This window comes from Solanum tuberosum, unplaced genomic scaffold (genome assembly GCF_000226075.1).
Source record: "Solanum tuberosum cultivar DM 1-3 516 R44 unplaced genomic scaffold, SolTub_3.0 scf00019, whole genome shotgun sequence".
NCBI classification, from domain to species: Eukaryota; Viridiplantae; Streptophyta; class Magnoliopsida; order Solanales; family Solanaceae; genus Solanum; species Solanum tuberosum.
Window position 1 is genome coordinate 2,481,843 of NW_006238945.1, and position 26,341 is coordinate 2,508,183.

Below are 26,341 nucleotides of genomic sequence, written 5' to 3' on the forward strand. Positions count from 1 at the left end.
ATCATTAAGATCATTACATCATAATAAAATATCAACATAAGTAACCCTAGGTTGCACTTGTGCATGTGTAGATAAAGCCCCATAACCCTATCTACACTAAATACTACCTTTGGATCACCATGCTTATACTTAACATATATTAGTCTTATCCATAATTCATACACTTAGTAAAGAGATATTCATAAACACTAGCTCATATCAAGGAGAGTTAATCATAATGCTAATTGAATGTAAGCCTGCATTACTCATAATCTTCATAATAAAATGGAACTACACCATGGCTACTTTAGAAGTCTACTTGTGCCATGTATGAGTGGCATCCCATAATACCCCTCATACTAAGTAGATCTCCTATAAGAGTCATTAGTCATAGTTCATGCAACATATTCATATCATACATCTTAGTCATATTTCATATACTTCATATCATAAGTAAATCACCCTCATAACCCCTACACAAATTCACTTGTGCAATGTACATATGAAGTACCATACCCCCACATTTACTAAGCAAACCCATCAAGAAGTCATAAGTGTAATTCACATGCATATTCATAATACATAGTAAGTGAAATCATCTTTACTTCATACTTCATAAGTTGCCATACATAAGGGACTCACACAAGAACTCCTCAAAGAACCCACTTGTCCAATGTCTAGGTAAAGTCCCATACCCTTACCTAAACTAAGTAGCACCCCTCAAAAAGCCCTAGTTAGAGTTCATATTTATATTCATAAGTCATATTCATTAAACATAGGGATATTAGCAATAACCGACATAGACCATGTGAGCTTCATGGAATCCGGTGTTCTACTCCCACACCGAAAAGAGAGTGTTCTACTTGCCAAGGTAGAACTAACATAATAACATCTAGGTGGATCCACTAGCTAATACCTATGTGGACAAACATAGTTAAGGAACAAGGAGATTGCTACTAGAAACCCAGACTTGCTAAACGTAGAAGATTTCCATCTCATGAGACAACATACATATATCGGGAAGCCGGACTTGCTTAACGTAAAAACTTTCATCTCATTTTCATGTTCAGTCGGTGCTAAGCACAATTCCCTTTTAAAGTAGTACTAAGCCTTTACTTACAATTTAATTCAATAAGGAATGCATTAGGGACTCAACCCATCATTCATCATATAGCTCAAAGGTTTCAAAGATGAGAATAGCCTTTCATCATAGAGCCAACCACATGTGAGAATGTTCATTCATTTCATATTCATATAGTGTTTATGAGAATTACCTTTTATTCAACATATCAACACTACCATAATCATAACATAACATTCATACTCACATCCTAGCATACATAGTCATATCTTCATGGTCATGTACATTTCATGCATAATAGTATGTAAAGGTGCATATGAGAATTAGCCTTTCAATTGACACCATAGACATATCATATTCATATTTATGCATGGAGTGTGTGTGCATGATTGTCCTCACAATGTATGTGCATGATTGTCCTCACAATGCCAAAACAACAACAACATTAACATCATAGACACCTCCCTTGTCAAGGGGGTCATAACATATACATAATATCCCAACTCATGCACAATTCACATATATTGCATTTAAGGATCTTAGACCATGTAAATCACCTATCTAACATTCATACAATAGACAAAGATACATTCATCATTCAAGTAGGTCATTCATGGCATGTATAGACATATAGGGGATTATGTGGGTAGGGTCCTTCCACAATAGCACCTCATACAATTCAACATATAGACCATACCATGTTCATAACATATCATTCATATTCATAATGTATCATACTTAGTCATAACTAGGGTTGTAGGGAAGAGGGTCCTTGTCTCAACACTACAATTCATACTAACAAGTAAGCACCTCCACCATAAGTGGATCAAACCATTCATTCAAAGGATATATAATAAGTAGACATCTCCCCCACAAGTGGATCAACAATTCAATAGAAGGCTCTTACCAATTGAAAACCTTCATTCATAGCCATCAAGGCTTTCTTCAAGATTCAACCTATTTTCTTCATATTCATACATCATAAAGGATAACCTCATAATACAATAATGAATTTCATAATAACATACTAGATTCTCATCCTTCAATCATCATTCAACACAAGCTAGGGTTTAGAATTGAGAAAGAAAAGGGAAATCATGGGTCTTGTGGGGAATTGTTCAAAAACCATAAGTATTACATGAATTCATCCACAAACATTCATATATAATCATAGATAACCATTATAGATCAATGGAATCGATTTTAGAAAGAGACCCACGAATTTGATTGAAAACCTAGAAATTGGGGATCTTTGAAAACTTAGTTGAAAAGGGCTTCTTGGTGATAGCTAACCTAGAATAAAGGACTCCCATACCTTAGGTGTAGATTCCCATCAAAACCCCATGAGAAAGACTCCATCTTCAAGCCCTAGTTGTATCTCCTTCTTTGTTCTTCAATGGAGGAACTTGTAGAGAGAAATATTTGAGAGGGAGGGAATTGAGTTTGATTTGGGTCTTTAAGTTATATTGGGTTAATCCCTTAGTTTAGGGTCTTATTAACTATTTATATGAGGTTATTTAATCACTTAACCGACCCCCTAAGCCCTTAATTAATTAACTAACTTAATTCCCAAATCCCCAACTTAAAGCTAAAAGTCACAAAACTTGCAGAATCTATGGACCCCAACCTACGGACCGTCGTTTGATCTACCGTCCGTAGTTTGGGTCCATCGATTGGACCTGGGACTGATAGTGCTTCACTATTTCGGCCATAACTTTTTACTCCGAGATCGGAATTGGGCAAACCCGGTGGCGTTGGAAAGAGGACTCAGAGGCCTTTAATTGGATATGTAATAGAACAACTAATTATTTTTGAGCTATGAGATATAACCATTTAAAGTTGACCCTCACTCCTAACTTAAAACTAAAAACTGTTTTTAGGGGACTGTTTTGAGGGTCTTCGTTCTAAATAATTTCATGACTTAGCATAAGGTCTTGCTAGCTTATAAAGGTGATTAATCAACTAACTAATCAACCCCATAAGCACTTAATTAATTAACCAACTTAAATCCAAATCACCAACCTACAACTAGAGGGCTGGAAATTGGCAGCACCTACGGAACCCATATCCACGAACCGTTGGTGGGTTCACGTGGCGTGGAATGCCTTCGTGGTTTGTGACTGGGGCTTCCCTGTTGCAGGGAACCAAGTCAAGTTGCAGTCTTGATCCACGACCTCACTCCACGAGGCGTGGATCAATTGACGCCTCGTCAATTACCTTCGTGGGTCAAGCTGTTTTTGACAGCTTTTGGCCAAAGGTTGGGTCCTCCTCAAGGACCCCTTAGGTGGTCCTTGGGGGGTCGTACCAGTTTTTTTGGACCCTAAACATGTCCATCTATGAATAAGAGTCACTCCTATGGGTTTTAGACCTCAAACAACACACCAAACACCACGAAAAAACACCAAACACCCACGAAAAGACACTAACATCCATACCCTAAAATCTTTAGTTCATAATCAAAATACTCATATAGCACGAGTTTATGTAAAAAATCATTGGGAACATGTAATTATGATTAAATCATGCATAATGAGATCAATTATGATGAAAATGACTTAAATCAATTGAACCCTATGACAAAATCATGAAACCCTAGAATTTGGGTAAGAATCAAAAGAGAGGAATTGAGATTTCTTTGGGACTCAATGGGTGAAAAGGAACCCATTGATGAATTTTCCGCGTACCTTAATGAACCTTAGCTTTGAACTTGAAAGAGGAGACTTGAAGCTTGAAGAACCCTATAATCACCTCGAATGAACTATGTCGATACATTTATACAAACTACTACCCCGAGCACACATAATGAAACCATCGACAGTCAAGTGAAATTTAATCCACGAAATAATTTGATCAAATGGACAACATTGTTGTGGTAAAGTTCGTAAGTTAGAAGTATCAGTTTCGTTCCTATTATAGCATTAGTCGCACTTGAGTGAAGACGAACTAAGACTTGAAAGATAGGTAGTTTGAGAGTGAATGTGGAGGGTTTTGGCCTTAGAAATTGTTATAGATCTTAGGAATAGTCTAGAAACGACGTAATACAAATATTAAAAGAGTAGAAAAAATCCAATTAACCCTGAGAAATAACTGTCGGAATACCTCTACAACACCATGTACGATCCATACATCCTTCTATGGACCATACTGGTCGTCCGTAGATCAATTACTGAAAACTCAACATTTTGAACTCAAACCACGAACAACCTTCCATGACCTGTCAACCATCACCCGACTCGTCAAACCTTCTCGTAGGACTCAAGCTTAGAAATCCTCTTAAGTCCAAGCCACCAACCATGACTAGCCATGTACGGTCTGTAGTTTCTTTTACGGGCCGTACTAGCCAACTGTACACTCAATGACTGAAAGTTCAAGTTTCTGAAGATCAACCATGGGCCAATGACTATGAGTCGTAAATCCTTGTATGACTTGTACAAGCTGATCGTTTAACTCAATGCACCAAAATTTTACCAAGTCTAAAACCACAACCACGACAGGAATCTACAAGCCGTAGTACCATCCACGAACCATCCTGTTGGCCCATGAAATCTCATCGCATTTTCCCAACTTCCAGGACATCATCTACGACTGCCATCCACGGATCATAGATCTATGTACGGTCCGTAGTTGACTTCAGACAAACTTGCACCAATAATTTTTTTGCAACTTTTATTTTCCAACTCAACTTTTCTACTTTTGAGGTGTTACAAAAAAAGTGATTTACACTAAGCCTCGAGTTCAAAGTTTATTTGGGCTTTATGTAAGGATTTTCCTACAATTAGGCGAAGAAGGGCAATAGGTCAATTGTCTTCCTCCCTTCATTCTTACATTTTGGAAAATCTTTTTTCTGTTTGGAATGTTCCTGCTTGAAGTTAATTAAGCATTACAGTCCTCATGACTATCAATCTGATCATCAAACTCAAATGTCTAAAGTACGAAATTGTCATTCTCAGATATTTAATTTTAAAGTTAGGCTTGAAGTCCCAACTCTGTATATAAAATAATGGACTAGTGATTGTAAGTTATGGGAAAAGGCAAAGAAAAGTAAGGTGGTGCATCGATCGACTAAATTTGATTTGAAGTTTATCGGCTATCTATTTGTAGACATGCTAAATCATTATAAAATTATTGAGATGTCGTTTTATCGGTCATTGATCATTGTCGATTTAACCATTAAGATTTGACACAAAAAAAATCATTGAAACTCACTTAGAAACAAAATGACAAACCAAATGAACCATGCACATAAGTTGATAGATCAAATCTTGCTCAAAAGCAAATTGTTGAATAACCGAGGGTTTGAGACTGTAAAAAATAAAAGAATTTTATATACTGAATGGTATAAATATAATTTATTAATTTATCATCGAGTTATTGATTAACCCGTTAAGAAAAAACCTCAAACCATTAAGAACAAATAACATGATATAAAAAAATAAAAAATGTTATCGACACTACTAAACCAATAATCCATAATCGATAAATTAAAACATTTTTATTGATTGGAGTAACTAATTTTGATTCTATTTTGAACAACTCTAAGGATAAACTGTTAACCTGCAGAAGCACTCGCAATTCAATGCCAATACTGGATATTTGATTTTGAAGTTTGGTAGATAGAATTACCTATTACTAGGAGTGACAAAATCAAACCCAACTTTCCCAATCCGTTTAAATTTTATGTGTAAAAATTTGATTGATATGTTACCCAGATTGATTCATGAAAAAATTTGTTAAAATATTTATAACTTTAAAAAAAATTGATATGTTATATATAGCCATAATAAAGAAAGAAAATCATCTTAATAGGTACTTAATATTTTAATAAAATAAATAAAAATTAGTAAAAATTGAGTTAGAATAAATCTTGACCCATTTTATGATCCGTTTCAACCCAAATAAATTTAAATTGAATTAAATCTTGACTTACTATAATCCCAAATTTAACTCAATCCACCTAAATCTTAATTGTCCCCCCAACCTAATAAATACATTGCTTTTGCCCGCGCTTACATAAATTTCCTCAAAGGCAAAAGCCCTAAAACTAAAATCGCTCTTCTCTTTTGCCCTAGCTATGGCGGATTGGTCGTTACTTCCATACGATTTACTTGTTACAATAGCAAATCGTGTTACGGTTATTGATGATTTCGTTGTATTTGGTGTTGTTTGTAAATCATGGCGAATTGCCGCTACCAAAGAAAATTTTGATGGACCATTCCCACAACTTCCATTGCTTATGTTGGCTGCTGAAAAAGACGACGACGACAATGATTACCGAGAATTTTTCTCTCTTTCTAAGAAGAAAATAACGCGAGTATTTCTCCCAGAAGCTAAAGATCGAGAATGTTTTTCAACAATGGGATGGATTGCTACCTTCGAATATAGAGGTATCGGAGAAATGAAGTTATTGCATCCTTTTTCACATGCTCAAATTCATCTTCCTCCACATATTGGCTTGAGATATTGGGAACCAACTCATGAAAGTAGCTATGTGTCTATCAATAAAATTATGTTATCTGCTAATCCTTCGTTATCATCTGATTATGTTGTGATTATATCGTATAGTAGGCATAAAAGTTATTTGGCTTATTGGGAACCTGGTGATCTCTTTTGGACTCCAATTTATGATGTTGATGGATTTGGTGAATTATGGGATATCCACTACTTTAATGGACAGTTTTATGTGATTACTTCTACTGGAGTTTGGGTTATTGATGAGGATTATGAACTCCATTTGGTTATTCAGAAAAACAATTATGGTCCACTAAAGCAGCTTTATCTAGTTGAAGTATCAGGTGCACTATTACTTGTTTCACAATTTTGTAACTATGATACTGTTGATGGATTGAAGACCTATAAATTTCGAGTATGGAAACTAGATTTAATTAGAAGTAAAGCAAAAAAGATTAGAGTCTTGGGAGATAGAGCAATTTTTCTGGGGAAGAATGGATCAATTTCAGTTGACGCGTCTAAGTCTATAGGAGTGAAACCTAATCACATCTATTTTACTGATAATTGGGAAGGAGGAGATGGCACAGATATGGGAGCTTATAGTCTTGAAGATGGAAAAATTCAATCTTTTTATCCGGGCATTTCTGTTAGTCCTATTTGTATGCCATCTTGGGTTATCCCATCATTGTGATATCAAAAGGGGAATTGCACATACCTCCACGACATTCTCTCGCCTTTTAGTTTTGGCCATTTATTTATGTTTTCTGTCTTATCAAAATGAAGTTTTAAGAATTATTTGCTTTCTTTGATTGTAATCGTGTCTGTATGTTCATGTTTTGTATTTCAATCTTCTTTAAGTAAATTTTAATGATACTTCTTATGAATGATTTAGGCATGTGATTTTCACTATACAAATACACCTCTTTAATGTGATGTTCCTTTCTGCTTTTTTTCTCCTTCCAGCATGTAATTTTAGTTGTGAATTGCTAGAATTTTTCAGTGATTCGAACTTGTGTGCAAAGTGTCAGTGTTTATCACTTTGGAGGTTAAAGAGTAAATTTTATTAAACTTTGAGCCTTTCGAAGATGGTTAGCACTTGGTAATACACATCAGAGGGTAGCTCGGGTAGACTGTAACTACTTTGAAATTGTTATTCACTGTTTAAAAGTTTTCATGTTGAGTGGAAAGGGCCATGAATCTTTACGGCAAGTAGAGTATAGAACTTACAGCCTAGAAGCTCCTAAAAATTATAGTTGTAGTCAGATGTAATTCCTTTATTTTGCAGCTCTGTTTTGTGGTTGATCCTGTGGCTTGTTACACGAAAAGGGGTAGTGGGGTGAGTACAAGAACTGCTGTGAATCTGCAGCTATAGCCATGGTAGAAGATGATTCTCCGTTGGTATTGTCTTTGTTAATCCTTGGCTAATACTGCAAGAGTAAAAGCAAGTGGTGTATCAGTAACCGCGACTTTATCAAAAAAGTTGCACTGCGACCTATCTTTGTTAGGTTGTCCTCCACTCCATTTCCCTCCCTGTACGTATGGCTTATCGATGGATTATTCAGTTGTTGGAGTAACCACATGCAGTCCTGCAAAATATTGGAGTATATGAGGTTAGTAGATTGCAAGTGATGGATAACTTCTTACACATCTATTTTCTATGCCTAGTGGTTGTAAGTTATAGGCAGGGGCCAGGGAGCTGTAACCTTGCAGTAGCGCCCGCAGTTCAGTGCCAGTACTGGACTATTAGTAAGGAGTGAAAGCCACTTAACGGTAAGAAGAGGAGCTCATGAATGTCTTTTCTCATCGTGTAGTCGGAGAATAAATACCACTACATCCTTCCACTCCTCTTGAAATATGATCTATTAGTGGCGAGCAATACTAGTATTTTGTTGCATCAATTTGTTAATAACAAGACTTTTTCTTTACCTACGTTTTACCCCCATAGAGGTATTGATTTCTTAGGTGGGTTATCCGAAATGATATACTTTTTAAAATTTTGATTAGATGATTAAAACAATACAGTACTCCTTATATGTAATCTGCTCTTCTCTTCATTTGTTAGATGATTTTGTCATTCCTAACACATGTTAATGCTATTGTTTGGCTAAAAATGCATGTATAGTTAGTTATCTCTTCTATTACTATATATATGGAACTGGAACGTTAAATACTTTCAAGTTGGAGTTGTGCTTGACATACTTTTTGCAAAGAATATTTAGAATCTAAGGGGAAATTACGCAGATAAGCAAACATATACTAGTTATTTGAATTAATTACGGCTCACAACTTAATTTTAGTTGTAATTACGTCGCCCCTCTCCTCTCTTCCTCTCTCTCGCCTCTCTCCTCTTTTATACATATACAAATACAAATCATCAAATACAAATTAAATATATATACGTATACAATTATATGACAAATATACAAATACAATTAGCCTCTTTCACTCTTTGCCCTCTCTCCTCCCTCTCCCAATCTCGCTTGCCTATCTCTTCCCTCTCCCAACTCGCTCGCCAGATGTATAAGTACGTATGTATACTAGTTATATATATACAATTATCTAACAGATACACGTATTGTTCATCTCTTTCCACGCTCTGCTCTCTCTCTCTCCCCTCTCTCTTTCCTCTCCTAATCTCTCTCGTTAGATATATAAATACATATGTATATCAGTTACATATTTATAATTATTTGACATACATACATATACAATTTGCCTCTCAACACTCTCTGCCCTCTCTCGCAAGCCTCTCCCTCCCTCTCTTAATCTCTCTCCTCCCTATAACATGTAGCTACGAATCATAATTAACAAACTATAACTATGGAGCATAATTAAGTTATTTTTAAGTGGTCATATGCAAAAATTCCTCTTTTTCTAAATATGGTTAAATTTATGGAAAAATTACAGAAATCCCGCATTTTAGTTTACTTATTACCATTATCCCCTATAAGTTTTACAAATCTCCAAAATCCCTCATTTTCGCGCATCAAATTAGTGTATCTCACGTATCAGATTAGTGTATATCGTGCATCAGATTAGTGTATCATGTATAAAATGTAATGTATCTTACTTAACGGTTAATGTATCTCACGCATCAGATTAATGTATCAACGCTTATATTATTGTATCCGTTTGAGAGATTTCTGTAATTATAACCTTTTAAGGGATAAATTGTAATTTTGCCTTAAAAATATGTGATTTCTGTAATTTGTCCTAAATTTATACCACAAGTAAAATCACCCAACTTGACTAAATTTATTTGAAATATACAAATTTGCTCTTAAGAATAACATCTCATAATAGATAATGTCATATATTATATTTCATATATGAGATACTACTTACCATTACAAGTATATTCACACTTTATTTGGAATTTTTTTAGTTAGCTTGTGTTGAAGATGGAACTGTATTTGGTTAATAGGTTTTGCAAATGATATTTAGTTGTCTGAATGTACTTTTCCTTAAAAAATATGAAATATGATCTAAACATGTAATACAATCTAAATAGACCGGTCATTTTATAAAAATAAAAAAATTAGAGTAGAATTCAAAAAAAAAGAAAAATATAGTGAAAGTGAAAACAAGTTTTTAAGTGTTTTTTAAATTCCAAATGCAGTGTTGAAATTTAATTGAAGTAAAACAATATTTTTGGGGTGTAATGCTTCAAAGGAGAAGCAAATATTATTGACCCTTGGGAGATAGATCAATATTTTTGGGAGATAGAGCAACATTTTTGGGGTGTAATGCTTCAACTTCGATTGATCCTTCTAAGCTTATAGGCCTGAAGCCTAATCACATATATTGTACTGATAATTTTACAGAGTTCGATAGAAGGGGTGTTAGAAATATGCCGGTTTAAAGTCTTGAAGATATAAAAATTCAATCTTTTTATTCCGACACTTTGGTATACTTATTCGTCCACAAACTTGGGTTATAGCATTGTTCTGACATTTTGGATTAAAAATGCTAGCTCTTGCTTTAATTTGGCTTTGGCCAATTTGTTTTTGTTTTTTAAATTTAATCTTTTTTAATCAATTTCAATTGTACTTTTCTTGAATCTGAAGTATTTGAAATAGTTATTTATTATTGACTAAATATCTAGATAATCCTTTTACCTTGAGAAAATTATCCAGTTGATGTATCAGGTGCACTATTATTTCTCAATTTTCTGAATGTGAGGAATTAGCTAGATGGACCTAACAGTGACGGTAAGACTTCTAAAGTCTGAGTATAGCAGTTGCCATATAGACTCTTCTAAGGCCGTAGGAGTGCAGCCTGATCACATCTATTTTAATGATACTTGAAAGTTTCGCAAAGTTGAAGGAGGGGAATGGAGAGATATGGGGTTTATCATAAACAAAATTTCGTCTAATAGATCAATTATTGATACTAAAAAATCTCAAAATAAGTTCTTCTATATTATTTTACTATTTTCTTGTTCTTACTGTGACTAATATTTCTTTCTTTTAGAAGAAAATATGTTCTTTATTTTCAACCAAGTAGAAAAACTTTAGTGAGAATTGACTTTTTGTCTTGTGCTTAGGGTTTATCAGAAACAAAATTTATCCTACAAAGATAGATAAAAATAAGGTCCTAGTACATTTTATATTTCTCAAATCCCACACTTAAAATAATAATGACTATGTTATTATTGTTATTACTATTGTTGTTACAAAAATATAAAGTGCAATTAATAATTAATTTGTGTTTACAACGCAACTTTTGAATTTTAGCTTCAAGTCTTGCATAAGATTTATAATTTATTTTAAATTTTTTCAATACATTCTCAAATTTTATATCAAATATTTTAAATATTTTTTCTCTTTCCATTCTTTGCATATCATTGTTACATTATCTATTAATTAATTATTTTTAATGTATTCTTTCGTTATTTATCTTATTGGTCAGATTAATCTAATGAATAAATAACATCACATTATATATATTATTCTCTTATAGATCAATTTCTTTATCGTGATATCTTAGTTAATCTTTTTCATTTAATGTACCAATAATCTAAATAATATTATTTTGAATTATAAATTTTAAATAAATCTAAATTTAAACAGAAAAATCCTTTGACTAACTTTGTTATAAATTTATTGTTTGTTATTATTAGTGAATATCATTATTTTAATATATGCAATTAGTATGAAAAAATAAATCTTTCGAATATGATGCATCACATGCTAAAAAAAACTACATATTGAATATGATTTTTTGTGGTATTTATTGTCACGATTCGGGTCTACACCCTAATCGAAACACAGTATTTGGAACGACAAATGATCCCAAACTAATCCTTGGCATAGCATATCTAAGCATATCATATGAAAATTGAAGCCGAAGCTAAAGACTAAAAACATAGCTGAAATAGAGTTCAAGAATAAGTCTATTACAACTGAATACTAATGTATGAAAGCCTCTAAACTGAATAAAATGATTTATCATGGCCCCGGACTGCTTGAAAGCTAACACAACTGGAGTGAATTAAATCTACTAACTTATAACTGAAGTCCTCTGAATGCGAGGAGGACTCACCACAATGCTGAAAGTCTAGGAACTTAGCTGAAATCTACATCATAAAACATATCTGTCAAATCATGAGAAAGTTTTTTAGAATATGTACAACTTGTAGATTCTCAAAATAGCTTTCATAATAATATAATGGCTAAACAATAATGCTTTAATATATAAGCTTCAAGAATCATGGACATGGCAATGGAAAAATCTTGCTCAACATAAAGGGAAACACAACAGTCAAAACCCATAATCATTAGTAAGTTCAAGAATTCATTAATTGAATCATAAAAATGGTGAATTTGAAAGTGGGCTTATAAACTCTAATCATAGAATTGAATTCTTGAAAATTTAAGAATTCTTACATGCCTTAATCACTCCAATTGCCGAAAAAAAGTGTGATTTTAGAAGAAGAAGAACCACAAAACCTTTCTTGAACCTTGGAGATGAGTTCTTGAGGAGTTTTTTTTTGTTTTGAAAATCTATGAATTTCATGAGTAGAAGTTATTAATTCTTGTTAAGATGAAGAAATTATGAAGCTTTATGGTCAAATCTTACCTTGGATGATGGATGAACCTTAGAGGAAGTTAGTTTCTTGAAAGCTTCTCTTTCTAGGATAAATTTATGAACTAGGAAGTTGAACTACGTCTTTGGAAGGGGGTGGGGGGGGGGGGGGGTTAAAAGACTTTAGACGCGCCCGCCCACACAGAAAAAGTCTCAAAATCATGTAGGAAGGCAGAAGTTGTTGCCTCGATGCGCTAGTGCACGGAAAATGCCTCGGATGCACGGCCAGCGTTTGAAAAGATAATATCCAGTAAAGTAGGCATACCTTTTTAATTCGAACTCTAATTGATGCAAACTTGATAGCGTTCGAAAGAAGACTCAAATACCTTTAATTTTATAGGCTATGGGTCACCTAACTCTTCATATGCTAAGAGATATGGTAGTTTGAAGTTGACCCAAATAGAATCTTATATTAAAACTTAATCGGTAAGGAAGCTTTCAACTCAACTTTGTGCTAGGTGATTCTTATGAACTTAATTCATCTACGAATCTCTTTCCATACTAAAAAATTGACCTTAACACCTAAGCGAAATTTAAGAATCAGATGATACAACCTTATACACAAATGAAAAATGACTCTAGTCTCAGCTTAGAATCTTTGGGGTGTTAAATTTATTCTATGTGATAATGCACGTGGAGAACGCTGAATGAGGAAGTTAAAGATATGTAGGTGATAGCATTGGAGTTAGTGTTAGGTTAGATGATTTGTTTTGGGTATTTGTTTCATATATAATAATTAACATCTTCAAAAGTATAAGTATTGAATTAAATTTTTACATCTTTATCTTGGTGTTTAGTCAAAATAAAATTCTTTTTTAGAAATGTATTATTGAATTTAGGGAAAAGGATCTGAAAAATACTTCAACTTTGGCCGAAATTGCTCTTACGATACCAAATTTTATGGAGGACATTTTACCCCCTGCACTATTTATTAATGTATTTTAAAGGTATATATGTACCCACGTGGACACGTTACTATTTATAATGATGCAATATTTATGATATCCACGTGGGCACATATATACCTTTAAATTACACTATTAAATAGTGTAAGGGGGGTAAAAGGTCCTTTTCAAAGTTCGATATTGTTACAGCAATTTCGGTCAAAGTTCAAATATATTTGAGAACTTTTTCCCTTTGAATTTAAAAATTCCTACAACTCTGACAAAGTGAAAAAATATAGCAGATAAAAGTTGTTATGGAAACTCCTACTAATAAGATTTTTTTTAAAATAAATGTAAATAAAACTTACCTCCTAAAAGTTTATTAGTTCTGCAATCTGAATTTTGTGCAATTATCTCTTAGGAGTATTTTGTAGAAATATGATTTCACAAAAGTAGTCTTTGTAACTAAGTACATGTGTTCTAAATGTACGGAACTTTATAATTCCTAAATTTTAGTAGCATTATTTTTAAACACAACTATAACAGTGTTTTATGAAAATATAGTTTCATAAAAATAGGTCTTGAAACTAATTTATGAATGTGTGTTTTTAATTTATATAAATTATTAATAACTAATTTTTTGCACAATTATCTTGAACACTTATCCTTACATAAATCTCCATATTTTCTCTAAAATATTGAAATTGATTTAATTTGAAATTAGTAGATCTAAATTTGAGTTATGAAAATTTGATTTTCTTAAAACAATTGGCTTTACTAAAGTAATTATAAAAAATTGTGTAATGACCTCGTGGTCATTTGCGTGTTTTTATGTACTTTTACTGTTTTGCCTCTACCCATAGCTTTCTTGTTGTATTCAAGAGAGTTTGGTAGGAGTTTTTCTCTTTTGGAGGTTTTTGAAGTGGAAGAGTTGACATAAGTCAACATCCAGAGAACCTAACGTCGGATGAGATTTATGTTAGTTCCATCAACTTTTGGAAAGGCCATTTTGGGATAATGACATGGTTGGTTTGGACCCCAAGGCTACCACCAGACCTGCCTCCCTGGTCCACCCGAGCTCCTAATAATCGTCTCTCTCGTCCTGACCTTGGACACCGCCCCTAGCTGGAAAAGTTGTTACTACAACTGGTCTCGTTGGATGTGGAGCAAGTGCAATCTTCCCTCGTCAGGTACATTCTCTAGACTAATGATCAAACTCTCCACATTCATACCAACCTTACGAAGATAGGCTTGCAAAATAACAGGCACCACGACCTGAAGCACCTGACTGCGAACCCTTTAAACTTTGACCCATACAAGCATCACCGTGATTGTACCAGTCACCCTCTGAAGCGAGGCCTAAACATGCCGGATGGATTGACCCTGCTGAAACCACCAGCGATGTCTATCATATGAGTCCTTGGCCTAGAATGGGACCCATTATAGCTACCCTGATGCCGAGTTGTCTTATCGTTACCCTCGTGGGCCTCGCGACAGAGCTTCTTTATAGTACATGCATGGTTAACTACATTTAAGAAAGAATGGCCCATTGAAACCATGAAATCAGTCTCAATCCGCAGCTGAATCCTCAATCCATGGACAAATAATCGAACCTCTCATACTCTGTAGGCAATATCATTGTAGCATGGCAGAAGAGCTCGTGAAACATGTCTCATACTCTGACACAGTCATGGAGCCCTGCTCCAACCTCAAGAACTGATCACAAAGTCTGTCTCTAACACTCCATGGAATAAACTTGGCCAAGAATACCACTCAACCCATGAAACTAACAACGACCAAGTTGTCCTAGTCACTAAATAAGAATGTCGTCACTGCCTGGATGGCCCATCGAGATAATATGCAGTGAAGTCGTCTCCTCTCAACTCCACTAGTCCCAAAGTGTATAACCTATGGTAAGTCGTGAGAAACTCAAGGGCATCCTCTCTAATCACTAGAAAACCTTAAAGGTGTCAGTATCAAGAACACTCCGAGCATCTTCTGCTCCTTAAGCGGCATAGCTCCGACCACAATAACTGACTGGACAGTGGCGGGTGTTGGTGGAACCTTGACATGTGGAGCCGTTGTGGCAGGTTGACCCTGTCACGACTGGTTTTCGAGTCATGATGTCACTTACTATGACCCACCAGTAGGTAAGTCTACCCATACCCAAAATGATAATTAGTGAATATAAGAGTAGAGCTAAACAAAAATTAACACTATCAATAAAAATAAGACAGAAACAGAAGCAAACCAAAACATATATAAAATAGAATCCTCCCAAAACCTGGAAGTCACGACTACATAATTGTCTAATATGAACAAATATAAGTCCCAAAAGTGGACCAGACCTAGCCGTCTCAAAGGCAAATAACTAGGTAACATATATATACAGAAGGAGACAAGTTGATCTAGGACGCCAAGTGCTCACCCTTGTCTCCAATCCCTAAAAGTTGTAAAAGATGGCACGAACTATCACCGTTGGTAGCTAGTACTTTGAATTGCATCACAAGAAAGATGTAGAGTGTAGCATGAGTACCAAAACAAAGGTACTCAATATGCATCAAAGGTTGACTGTGCAAGAAAGGTAAAATCACTATGAAAGATAGAATCTAGACAAAAATAAAGGTCAAATGGATATGAAATAAAGCACATAAGGATACCGAAAGTAAATCTAAGTACAACTAAACTAAACCTAACTGGACCCCATAAGCCTAGAAGGTACACTCGTAAGCAAATTTAAATAAAACCCAAACACCCTATAAGCCCAACAGGTACACAAAATAGCTTAGTCTTCTTAGAGAAGAGTACCACGAACCAAAAATTAGGCTCTCAGCCTAAGTAACTGTCATAACTAGTCAATTCACAGCCCACCTAGCAAGAGTGACAGTATCAAGGCCGCCCAGCCAGTGAGACCACTCTCAAAGGTGTAATTTGTGTAGCTAGCAGGAGTGACTAGAGGGCGTGTCAACTCTGAAAAGGATCTCAAGCAGGCTCCAAGCCACCATGCATTGACGTCCACTCACAAAGGATCACAAAAGGCTCCAATCCCGAAACACTCCAATCCCGAGAAAGCACATAGCCTCCGGTAACGCACAGGAGTCGTAGAGATAGAGAGAGAAGGTCGAAAGTCTACAAAGCTGTGAAAACACCTAGGCTAAGGCTCATACTATCAAATCCAAGTCTGCTATTTCAGTATACAAGGATATAGTCCGTTCGAGGAAACGTCGGAGACAAAAATAAAGCTACAAGGCTCGCGAGTCTAAGTCAACACTAGTATATCCTAGACTAAGGCTGACCATGCTTCAAATAACAAGTAGCAACACAAGTAATTCACAAAGCATACAAACAACACACATGAAACCCCAACTAGCATCGTACTACCCCCAAAATAGTGGCGATTAATCCTAAAACATGGTATCTATGAAGAGAAGAAACTAAGTACATGCCTTTAATTCACTTTAATCAACATGAATTTGCAATTTCGATCAGTTTTATAAGGAAAGGAAGTCATAGCCTACCTGTAGGTCGTCTGCGCGTTCTCCAAATCATAAGGCTGGAGTTTTTCTTTTACGAACGACTTGTGAACGCTGCCACACCATCAAACAATTATGAAAATAGTTAACAATTCAGCCAAGGCAACCTATAAACTCACAAATTCACTTCAAACAGAGGTTCTCTAGCAGCTTCAAATCACAAACCCAAGTAGCCACAACCTCTACAATCAACTAGGACTTCAGATCACTGAAATCGGAGCTCAGACGGAGGAGAAATCGCCAAATAAAAATCCAACCAAGGCTGAAAATCGCGACCAACCATTCATTAAAAGACATGTCGATGACCGCTAAAGCGATTGCTAACGTCGCTTAAGCGACATGACTCAGAGAGGCGTGCCTCACTTTTGGGAGCTTCTGGCCGCAAAAGTGAGGCCATTGTCGCTTTAGCGGCAACCGCCTGGCTGGCTGTCCTTGCTTAAGCAGAGCCATGTTTGCAAAAGCTACATTCTCTTAATTAAACCTAGGGGCACAAAAACGGTTGCACCAGAAATTTTAGCAAAATCCCCTGTATTGAAGATAAAGGAAACTAAAGATATGGAACAAGTTGAACAACCTGGTCCAATCAACGTGTACAACAGAGTTAGAGTCACTCTAGGATTATCTCACTTATATCGACTAGATTGATACTTCTTGTACTAGTTGAAGTTGACTAGGATTAAATTATTCATATTGGCAATATTATTATAGTAGTAATAAATATTGTAGTAGGACTCTACGTATAGCTAACTCATGACTCTACAATTATAGTAATAATAGGTATTGTAGTAGGACTCTACGTATAGCTAACTCATGACTCTACAATTATAGTAATAATAGGTATTGTAGTAGGACTCTACGTATAGCTAACTCATGACTCTACAATTATAGTAATAATAGGTATTGTAGTAGGACTCTAAGTATAGCTAACTTAGGACTCTACAATTTTCACCCTATATAAGGAGAATGTACTCAACAATTATAATATTTAATATAATCCTTTGATTTCTCTAATCTTTACATGAGAATTCTACAATCGAGCTCTGCCGAGGACTCGGGATTGGTTTGGAACCCCATGCACATAAATGAGATATGTAAACCAATCAAAATTAACAACCTGAACTTAATAGAGTAGTCAGAATTTCCATACGAGGTCGTCTTCACATAATATGGGTCCCACACCCAACTCTATTTAAAGCCAAAAATTTACAAGGAGGATTGGAATTAGTCTGGAAGCCTCGGGATCCAAATGAAGGCTCGTTTTAGACCAAACTCAACATTTCAGAGCTAAGCGCGCTGACAGAATTCTCATCTGAGCTCATTTACTCAGAATGTTGATTAAAGTCAAACTTAGGCCTTAACTTGAAAGTTGAAATGCCTAATCGCATAGATTAACACTACGATGCTGGTGCAATTGGAGCTGAGGCATGCTGCACACCCCTTAATACTTCAAGTAATTGGGTAATGGCCGTCCATAACTTGGGAACCATTGTTGATCTAGGTGGTGGATGGTATGGCCCCGATCCTACCGACTGAGGAGGAATCCATTAGCTTCGGAGTCCTCTGTCTATCACTAGTTGGTGCTTTAGCCTTAACACAACGTCTAGGTCTTCCTCTACCCCAATCTAGGGCTTTATATGTGGGCCTAAGTGGATCACCCCCACCACACAGCCGCACGTACGAGTCATCCTGGGAAAAAGAATGAAATAAATGAGATTCCAAGGAAACCAATAAAACAAAAAATGCACGATAATGATGTAAAAGAGAGAATCATCCTAATGATGCCTTGTAGCCTCTCGAAGATAGGATACCGATTTCTTTGCACCGATCCTTAGGTTTCTACTCGACATTAACTATGTACAAGTATGACCGATGAACATGGGGCTTTGATACCAACTTGTCACGACCCGATTGCAGAGGTCATGATTGATTTCACATATCAGGACACTTCATCAAATACTAAGTGCCAACGATTGTTAGTCAGTAATATAACCTAACTAAATGAGTTGGGGTCGAATCCCACAGGGAGTGGTACGTGTTTGAGAATCAAAAGCAAAGTATGAATATGTCCAAGTCAATCATATGTAAAGACATTTACGAATAAAAGCATACTTCAAATTAAAGGTGACATAAGTGTCAAATATGGGGGGTTTTTGTTTTAACTATCAGCTACAACAACAGCAAATAACACAAATTAATAATTAATGAGACATGTTCTTGGGATGTGATTGGATTATAGGCTAAGGTAGACAAATGGGTAATTGCAATTGTTAGTAAATAGCTGTAAATCAGTGAATAAGCTAGACTTTAGTGGGGATAAACTTTCTCTCGAACAATTTACCCCGAATCAAGTTGGTTTCTCTCGAACACCAACATGCAACAATTAAGAACATCATACGCTTTAGTTCATTCACTCTCTCGAGCTGAATATGTGGAAAAGGATTTAGGATTCACTCTCTCGAGCTAAACCCATGACAACCCAATACCCACAGACCATCAATTCAGTAATCTTGGTTTTAAAACCTCTCTCTCGAGCAAGCCAAAAACACGAAGGTAGAATTGCATTTGCAACTACAACCCTTTAAATTAAACTACAATTACTGATTGAAATCATTTCTAAACAACATTTAAACTATCAATTAGCAATACCCATAAGCTAAAATCAACCCATAATCACACCCCAAGAATGGGTTTTAGCTAGACATCCTAAAAAGATAGAAATTATTACCAAATTGTCTTTCCATCAACTGGGTAAGATTAATTTTGTCTTTACAAAGGTATAAGTTGAAGAATCTCAAAGACCCACTTCCAATTTCTCAAAAATGGAAAACTTCAATTCTTCAAAGCTAAGGAAAATATTGTCTCAATACTCTCAGTTCAAACTAAAAAATTACTCTAATGAATGTTCAGAATAAAATTTTGATATTATACATAATGTTTGAAAATGTATTTATAGTTGCCAAAAATATGTTGCAAAGGGTCATTCGGCACAGTAAGTCGGGATCGCCAATCAACTCGACGATTCGCCCTTTGGTCAGTTCCATCGCCTTTTTGCTTTAGCCTTTAGCATCCTCAAGTTCCGTAACTTTGGACAATCCAACACAGCATCGCGGAACCGTTCGGTGACATGCCGACTGCTCATTTCTCTCGCCGACTTGATTTTCTCCTTCAAGGCATAACACACTAGAACTTTAGGCGAGGTAATAGCCACTCGGTGACTCGCCCAATGGATTAGGCGATCAATATGCCTTCTTTTCTTCGTTCTTTCAGCTGTCTTGTTCCTTGTTGCCCATTAGTGTTCATGCTTTGTTCCTCAATCCAAATACTTGAGAAACAAGGATTTTACATCAGTTATTGGCACAAAATAAGTATTTCAGGACACTAAACCTATCCAAATAAAGCCTTAAATGAGTCCAAATTGTGGACTCATCAACACCCCCAACTTAAACTTTTTGTTTGTCCTCAAGTAAAACTCAAGTTCAGCAGTTCAAAAAGGATGTCTCAAACAGTGCTACACAAGACTCAATCATGAATGCACACAAAAAGACTCAACTTACTCATGCAAGGATCAATTTTGCACTCAAAGATTCAAGTTGTGACTCACCATTACCAAAGATTCTCAAGCTCACAATACTTGCTTCAAATGCAAGTTCAAACTCAACAAAGGTACTCAAATGCCCTCACACAAAGAATGATTCCATATTCACACACAATGGTTTAACAATTAATAGCTCCGGAATCACAATCAACACGCACACTCACAAAGATGAACACAATGCATGATTCCACCCATAGGTTTGCCCCGTATTTTCCAATCAACACTTGTTTCAGCTCACTCAAGATCAAAAAGGTCTTAACAAGGCTTGTGACGGGGCTGAGGGCAAATGTATGGTCAGTTAGTCTCAATGGATGTAATCTTCATGAAATGTGGTATGAACAATTATTTCTTCCCTTTACTTCATCATTTTTCACTCATGCTCAAAAGTCACCCATTATTCACTTTCCATGGACTGTTGGACACCCCATTTCTTTTTGCATTTTCACAACTTTATTCCACAACTTTTTTTTTTCTATTGCTTTTTCATTTTTTTCTTCTTTTTCTTTTTTTTTGTATGGAGAGGTTCCATCTTTCTCAAAACTATGGGTCAAAGGGGACTTCTTTGCATTTCTTGATTTACCTTCTCTTTTCATCATACCCCAACTTAGGCTTTTTTGGCCTAAGTTGGCTATTCAAACAAACCACAAATCATGAGGATTAAGGGGTGAAGGGATAAAGAAAGGTCACAATTTGCATCAAGTTTCTTCCAAGAAAAAGGTAAGGCTCAAAGGGTGTTCAAGCAAGAATCACACACTCACAAGGTTGGCAACAAAAGAGGTATAATGTCAAATTGTTTCACACTCTTTAAAGTTGCCTAAGTTCATTTCAAGAGATTGCATCACTTAGTCAACCAGACCAACTTGAAAAATTCTAGGTATCATCACACATGGTTCACGGTAAGCTCATCACACACAAGACATTGACACTAATGTCAAACAAGACTCCACACTCTCACTAGTGTGCAATGTTCATCACAAGACACTCAATTTAATAATTGGCTAGTCACAACGAGATGCAAAAGTCCATATATTACCTATGCAACTTCATTTGGTCTCATCGTAGCTGCACATTTATTTTTGTTTGATTATAAGCACTACTCAAGTCATCGGTATTGATCAAGATCGATACTCAAATTTGTAAGAGAACAACCACATTCAAACACAAACAAGAGGTGGCACATTTTTTGAAGGGTCCAAAAATTATTTACAATTAAAGCAAGGAGCCACAAGCTCAAACATCCACAAAAATAGTACTAAACACAATTTATAGCTCAAAAACACAAATATATAGACAGAACAATAGTCACAAAAGGTGGGCCTCACCCCACTACAAAATAAAAGTTATTTGTCCTCAAATGCAAGCAATAAAGTATCCAAAAGTCAATAAAAATAAGACAAAGAGGGAGGTAAAGAGGGATTCTATCAAAACAGTCGCTCCGTCTGTCGGGGAATTACTGCCCGGTGTACCACTCTAAACCTGGGCATCAATACCCGAAGTCGCATCCACAGTATCACCAGCTCCACTAGGGTCAGCCAAAGGCATATCTACCAAAGAGGTCTGCACAACTGCATCGATCATGGCCTCCTCAGTCTCTTTAAGGCCCTCGTAAGAAACCTCCTCAGCAACCCCAAGCATCTCCTTATCTGTCTCCGCCTCAGACTCGGAATCAGCTGCCTCATCAACTCTAACCTCATCTACGGTGGTAGCCGAAGGTATATCTGGCTCAACTGGCATATCTGGGATCTCCACCGTCCCAAAAATCATGGACATAACGGTGGACTTCAGCTGGTCCACATCTCTCCTCAGTATAGCAATGTCAGCCTTTAGAGTTGTCACCTTCTCAATGGCCCCTTAGCCAAGCTCACACACCGCTATCCTAGCCGCAAGGGCATCAATGGCAGCGCTCAAGAGTGTCACAGCTTCAACAAAGGCTATCTAAATCATTCCCTGAATGGAGGCCTCCAGTATGGCAGCACGACGATCGGCAGAATTGGCTAGCTGCCCCATCCAAAGTAATGCAGCCTGAGTGAGCGGGGATTGAGAAACAACAACAGCAGATCTGGGAGGCAATGTAGCAGCAGGGAAACTAGGGGTATCAGAAGGAACATCATTGGATGTACCTGAAGGCCCAAGGGCCAGAGTAGAAAAAGGTGCCTCTACAAGTAATGTGTATGTGTCCACAATCGGGAAAGAGTCCATTGAGGCTGCCCTCTTCTTCTATGCCTCATATTTTAAATACTCCACCTCGATTGTCCGGATATCAGTAGAAGATATGGGAATCACTTTCACATCTCTAGGAACCCGAGCCTGTCTATACAGCTCGGTGATCAACACCGTAAGGGGGAGGGAAGTATGGCGCTGCTTAGCCCGCATGAGCATCTCCTTTGCAATTATCATCCCCAAGTTCAGCCTTGTCCCCACAATGATACAGCCTAGGCATGCTGCTTTGGCGTGGCGAAAAATAGACTCGTTTTAAGGGGATGATCATGCTACTGATGAAGACAAACCAATACCTTGCTGCCACATTTAGGTCCTTCTTTTCAATAACTGCTCCGACCTCTACCACTTGGGAGTGCAATCTGATATCAACGGAGCCAACCACTTCTTCATGCTCTCCAGCGTTTTTGTCCTGATCTTGTATTAATAGTCATCCTTAAGTCTCGTAGTGCATTCTAAGACGGCATTGATGGAAAAAAAATCACACTGAACCCTCTTTCCCTAACAACCACGTAGTCAAGCGACTTGAATTTTGTTGCCGGCTTCTTCCTTTGTGGTACCAGTGCTCCGTAGGCAGTGTAGAACTCTCATATCCAAATAGGAATGTAGGGACCTCGAGGTCGAGTGAACGACTGGAACTTCTGTGACTTTAGGCAACTCATTATCTCTGGGTACCTGTCAATAACCCCATCAGTGGACAACTTTTTTTCTTCGATAATGGTCCTCAGCCTCTCGGTCTTCAGTCTATTCATAGACTTTGGAGGAGGACCCTGTACTGGTGGTACTAGGACTACAACTTGTGCTGGAGCGGAAAGAGGAGTAGTGGTGTCCTGATGAGTCCTGATCCTAGATGGATCATTCATCCCTTTGGATCGCAACTCTGCCCTCTGTGCTGCTAGTGACTCATCCTCCTCAGGCGCAGAAGTTGCACCTTGATTCTCATGGTTCTCACCCTCACTTTCAGAACTGGTCAGGTAAGCAAAGTAGATACCGTCACTGTCGGAGCTGGCCTTCGGTGACACAGATGCCTTCCCTTTGCTCTTTCCTTTCCCACCAGTTGTGGAAAGTTTGGTGGCCTTTGCCCTGGATGCAGTTGCATCCTTATTTATCTTTATCCCTTTAGCCTTCTTGCGGGGGCGCATGGCACTACCAGAAACCTTTGCTCTAGCCATGTCTACAAAAACATCAAAAAGAGTTAGAAACAATTCAAGCAAATGCACAAAAAAGTAGTTGCAGACAAACTCACCGAATTTCTTTGGCGAGCCACGGGCCCGCCGAAAGGATTTGCTCAAAAAGTACTCAGACAAATGGCATGTAAGCGATGTGAAGGGCTTTTCGGCGAGCAAAGATCAACCCGCCAAAAGTTATAATGCATTTTAGGATTAGGGGCGCAGACAAAGGGCGATCACGGAAGACCTACGGTGAGTTGCCGAGTGCATTTGGCGAACTCAGGCTTCTCGCCCAAAGTTACAGAACCTATTTCAAGATAAAACATAAAATTAAAGGCGATCGGGAGAATTTCGGCGAACCGTCGAGTGGTTCGGCGAGCTCGACCCAGCTCGCCAAACGACCCAACGTGCCTACTTTCAACCCAACTTCCCAAATTCAACCCCGCAGCCCCCGAAAACAAAATCAAAACATGCACTCTTACAATTAATCTAAGACCCACTACACCCATGCCCCCAGAATACTCAAACTTCTCCTCGTTTGACCAAATTTGGCCATTTGACGACTTTTTCCCTTAAGAATGATGGCAACCGCTCTATCATTGGGCAAATTACATCATTTGGCACAAATGCGGGTTAGTTAGACTTCACCCGACTAGACCCAATAACATGCAAGCACAACCCCACCATTTTAATCAATTTTAAAGCCTGAAAAACTCGGGAATTCAACAATATAAGCATTACAGGCATGATATTCAAATTAACACAGGCACACACAAATATCATTACGATCAGAGAGGCCCAACACACATCACTAAGACAAAATCAATTGCAAATGAGTAAAAAATGCTAAAAATGAATTCGAGGCTCGGAAAACCAACCTTAGATGCTGAATAAATACTTTGAAATGCTAGGCGGCAAAGTAATCCAACTCCGAAACTAAATCCAACGACTAAAATACGATGAAAATGTAGGGAATATAGAAAATCTTGTGCGGGTGTGAGTTTGGGAAGTTCAAAAGTGAGAGAAAGTGAAATAGTTTTAACTTTTGAACTTTTGGCTTTAAAAATCGTCCAGTTCTCGCCCATTCGGCGACATTAGTCTTGCTCGCCGACACGCTGAATGGGCACTTACCTCACCGAGTTTTACAGGACCTCCAGTTATTGTGGAGGTCCAAACGACGGATAAAGTAGTGATCGCCGACCTGGTTGGCGATTCGCCAATATTCTCCTAGGGTCGCCGAGTTTTACAGACTCCAATTTAAACATGTCTTGAGTCCAACGGTGGTCCAAGGCGGGCTCGCCGACCTCTTCGGTAAGTCACCGACTGGACTTTTGGCTCGCCAACCTACACTTTTCGAACACCTTCCACACTTTGACCTACATAATGAACACACCATTATTTCAAACTTAAAAAGAAAAAAAATAAAAATTGGGTTGCCTCCCAAGCAGCGCCTTAGTTAACGTCGCGGTACGACGCAAGTCCACACTCAAACCTCATTCTTGGGGTTGGCCAAACTATCACTAGGCAAACCTTCTTGTTGTCTCGGGTTTAGATGAGGCGAGACATGACCAATTTGGGTCTCCAACTGCTTGATCGAGACAGAATGGGAGGTAACAGTTTGGCTAAGGGTCGAAACATCTTCTTTCATTTCTTTCAAAATCTTATTTGACCTCTCAACTTTTTTGAGAATACGAGAAAGCATATCCTCAGACCGGCCACCTTCCGAATCCTTTGGCTTTTGGCGTTCGTGGGGAGGCACATACCTATCATTCTCCCCATCCTTCCAATTGGGATTTTGATCCCTCTACCCTCGATCACGATCCTTCCAACCTTCATCCCTGTTCTAACCTTGGTTACCACCCTACCTCGGGTAGTTTGAATGGTAGCAACCACCTTGGTTGGCTAGGAAATTCACCTCTTCATTATACAATGCTTCGAACTTGGCTTCTTCGGGATTCACACATCCAACTCCGATGGCATTGACATTTCGAGCACCAGCTCCCATGACATTTTTAGACAAAATGTCAAGTTGTGTCATGATCTTGTCCATGTTTTGGTCCCTCTCATGGTCTTTTTCCATCTGTTCTTTGGTCAATTTAAAAGTGAGCGGGGAAACCTAATCTTCACGGGTGTACCAAGCCCGATTGATTGTGGTCATGCCATCTAAGAGTTGAGCTGCTATCACAAAAGGTTGCTGCATCAAACCTCCAGGAGAAAGTTGGTCAGTAACACCCTTGTTACCGAATCAAGACTTTAGTAAAAATACTGCAGTAACACGTTGTCAGGCAAGCCATGAGTTAGGCATTGGAGCACCAACTTCTTGAATCGCAGCCAAGTTTCATGAATTG

The 26,341-nt window shown here is 37.3% G+C and overlaps 1 protein-coding gene across 1 annotated transcript; it reads left to right on the forward strand.

Annotated features, from left to right (window-relative positions):
- The first annotated feature begins 6,131 nt into the window (after nucleotides 1-6,131).
- On the forward strand, nucleotides 6,132-7,880 carry LOC107058483 (putative F-box protein At1g65770). The gene is made up of 2 exons (XM_015304253.1): nucleotides 6,132-7,154; nucleotides 7,794-7,880. The coding sequence occupies exons 1-2, from the start codon at nucleotides 6,132-6,134 to the stop codon at nucleotides 7,878-7,880; spliced, it is 1,110 nt and encodes a 369-aa protein (XP_015159739.1).
- Nucleotides 7,881-26,341: the final 18,461 nt, after the last annotated feature.

Coding starts and splice junctions, on each gene's coding strand:
- LOC107058483 (XM_015304253.1), top strand. CDS start 6,132: ATGGCGGATTGGTCGTTACTTCCATACGATTTACTTGTTACAATAGCA. Junction 7,155..7,793: donor CTTTTTATCCGGGCATTTCT/GTTAGTCCTATT, acceptor TTTATTTTGCAG/CTCTGTTTTGTGGTTGATCC.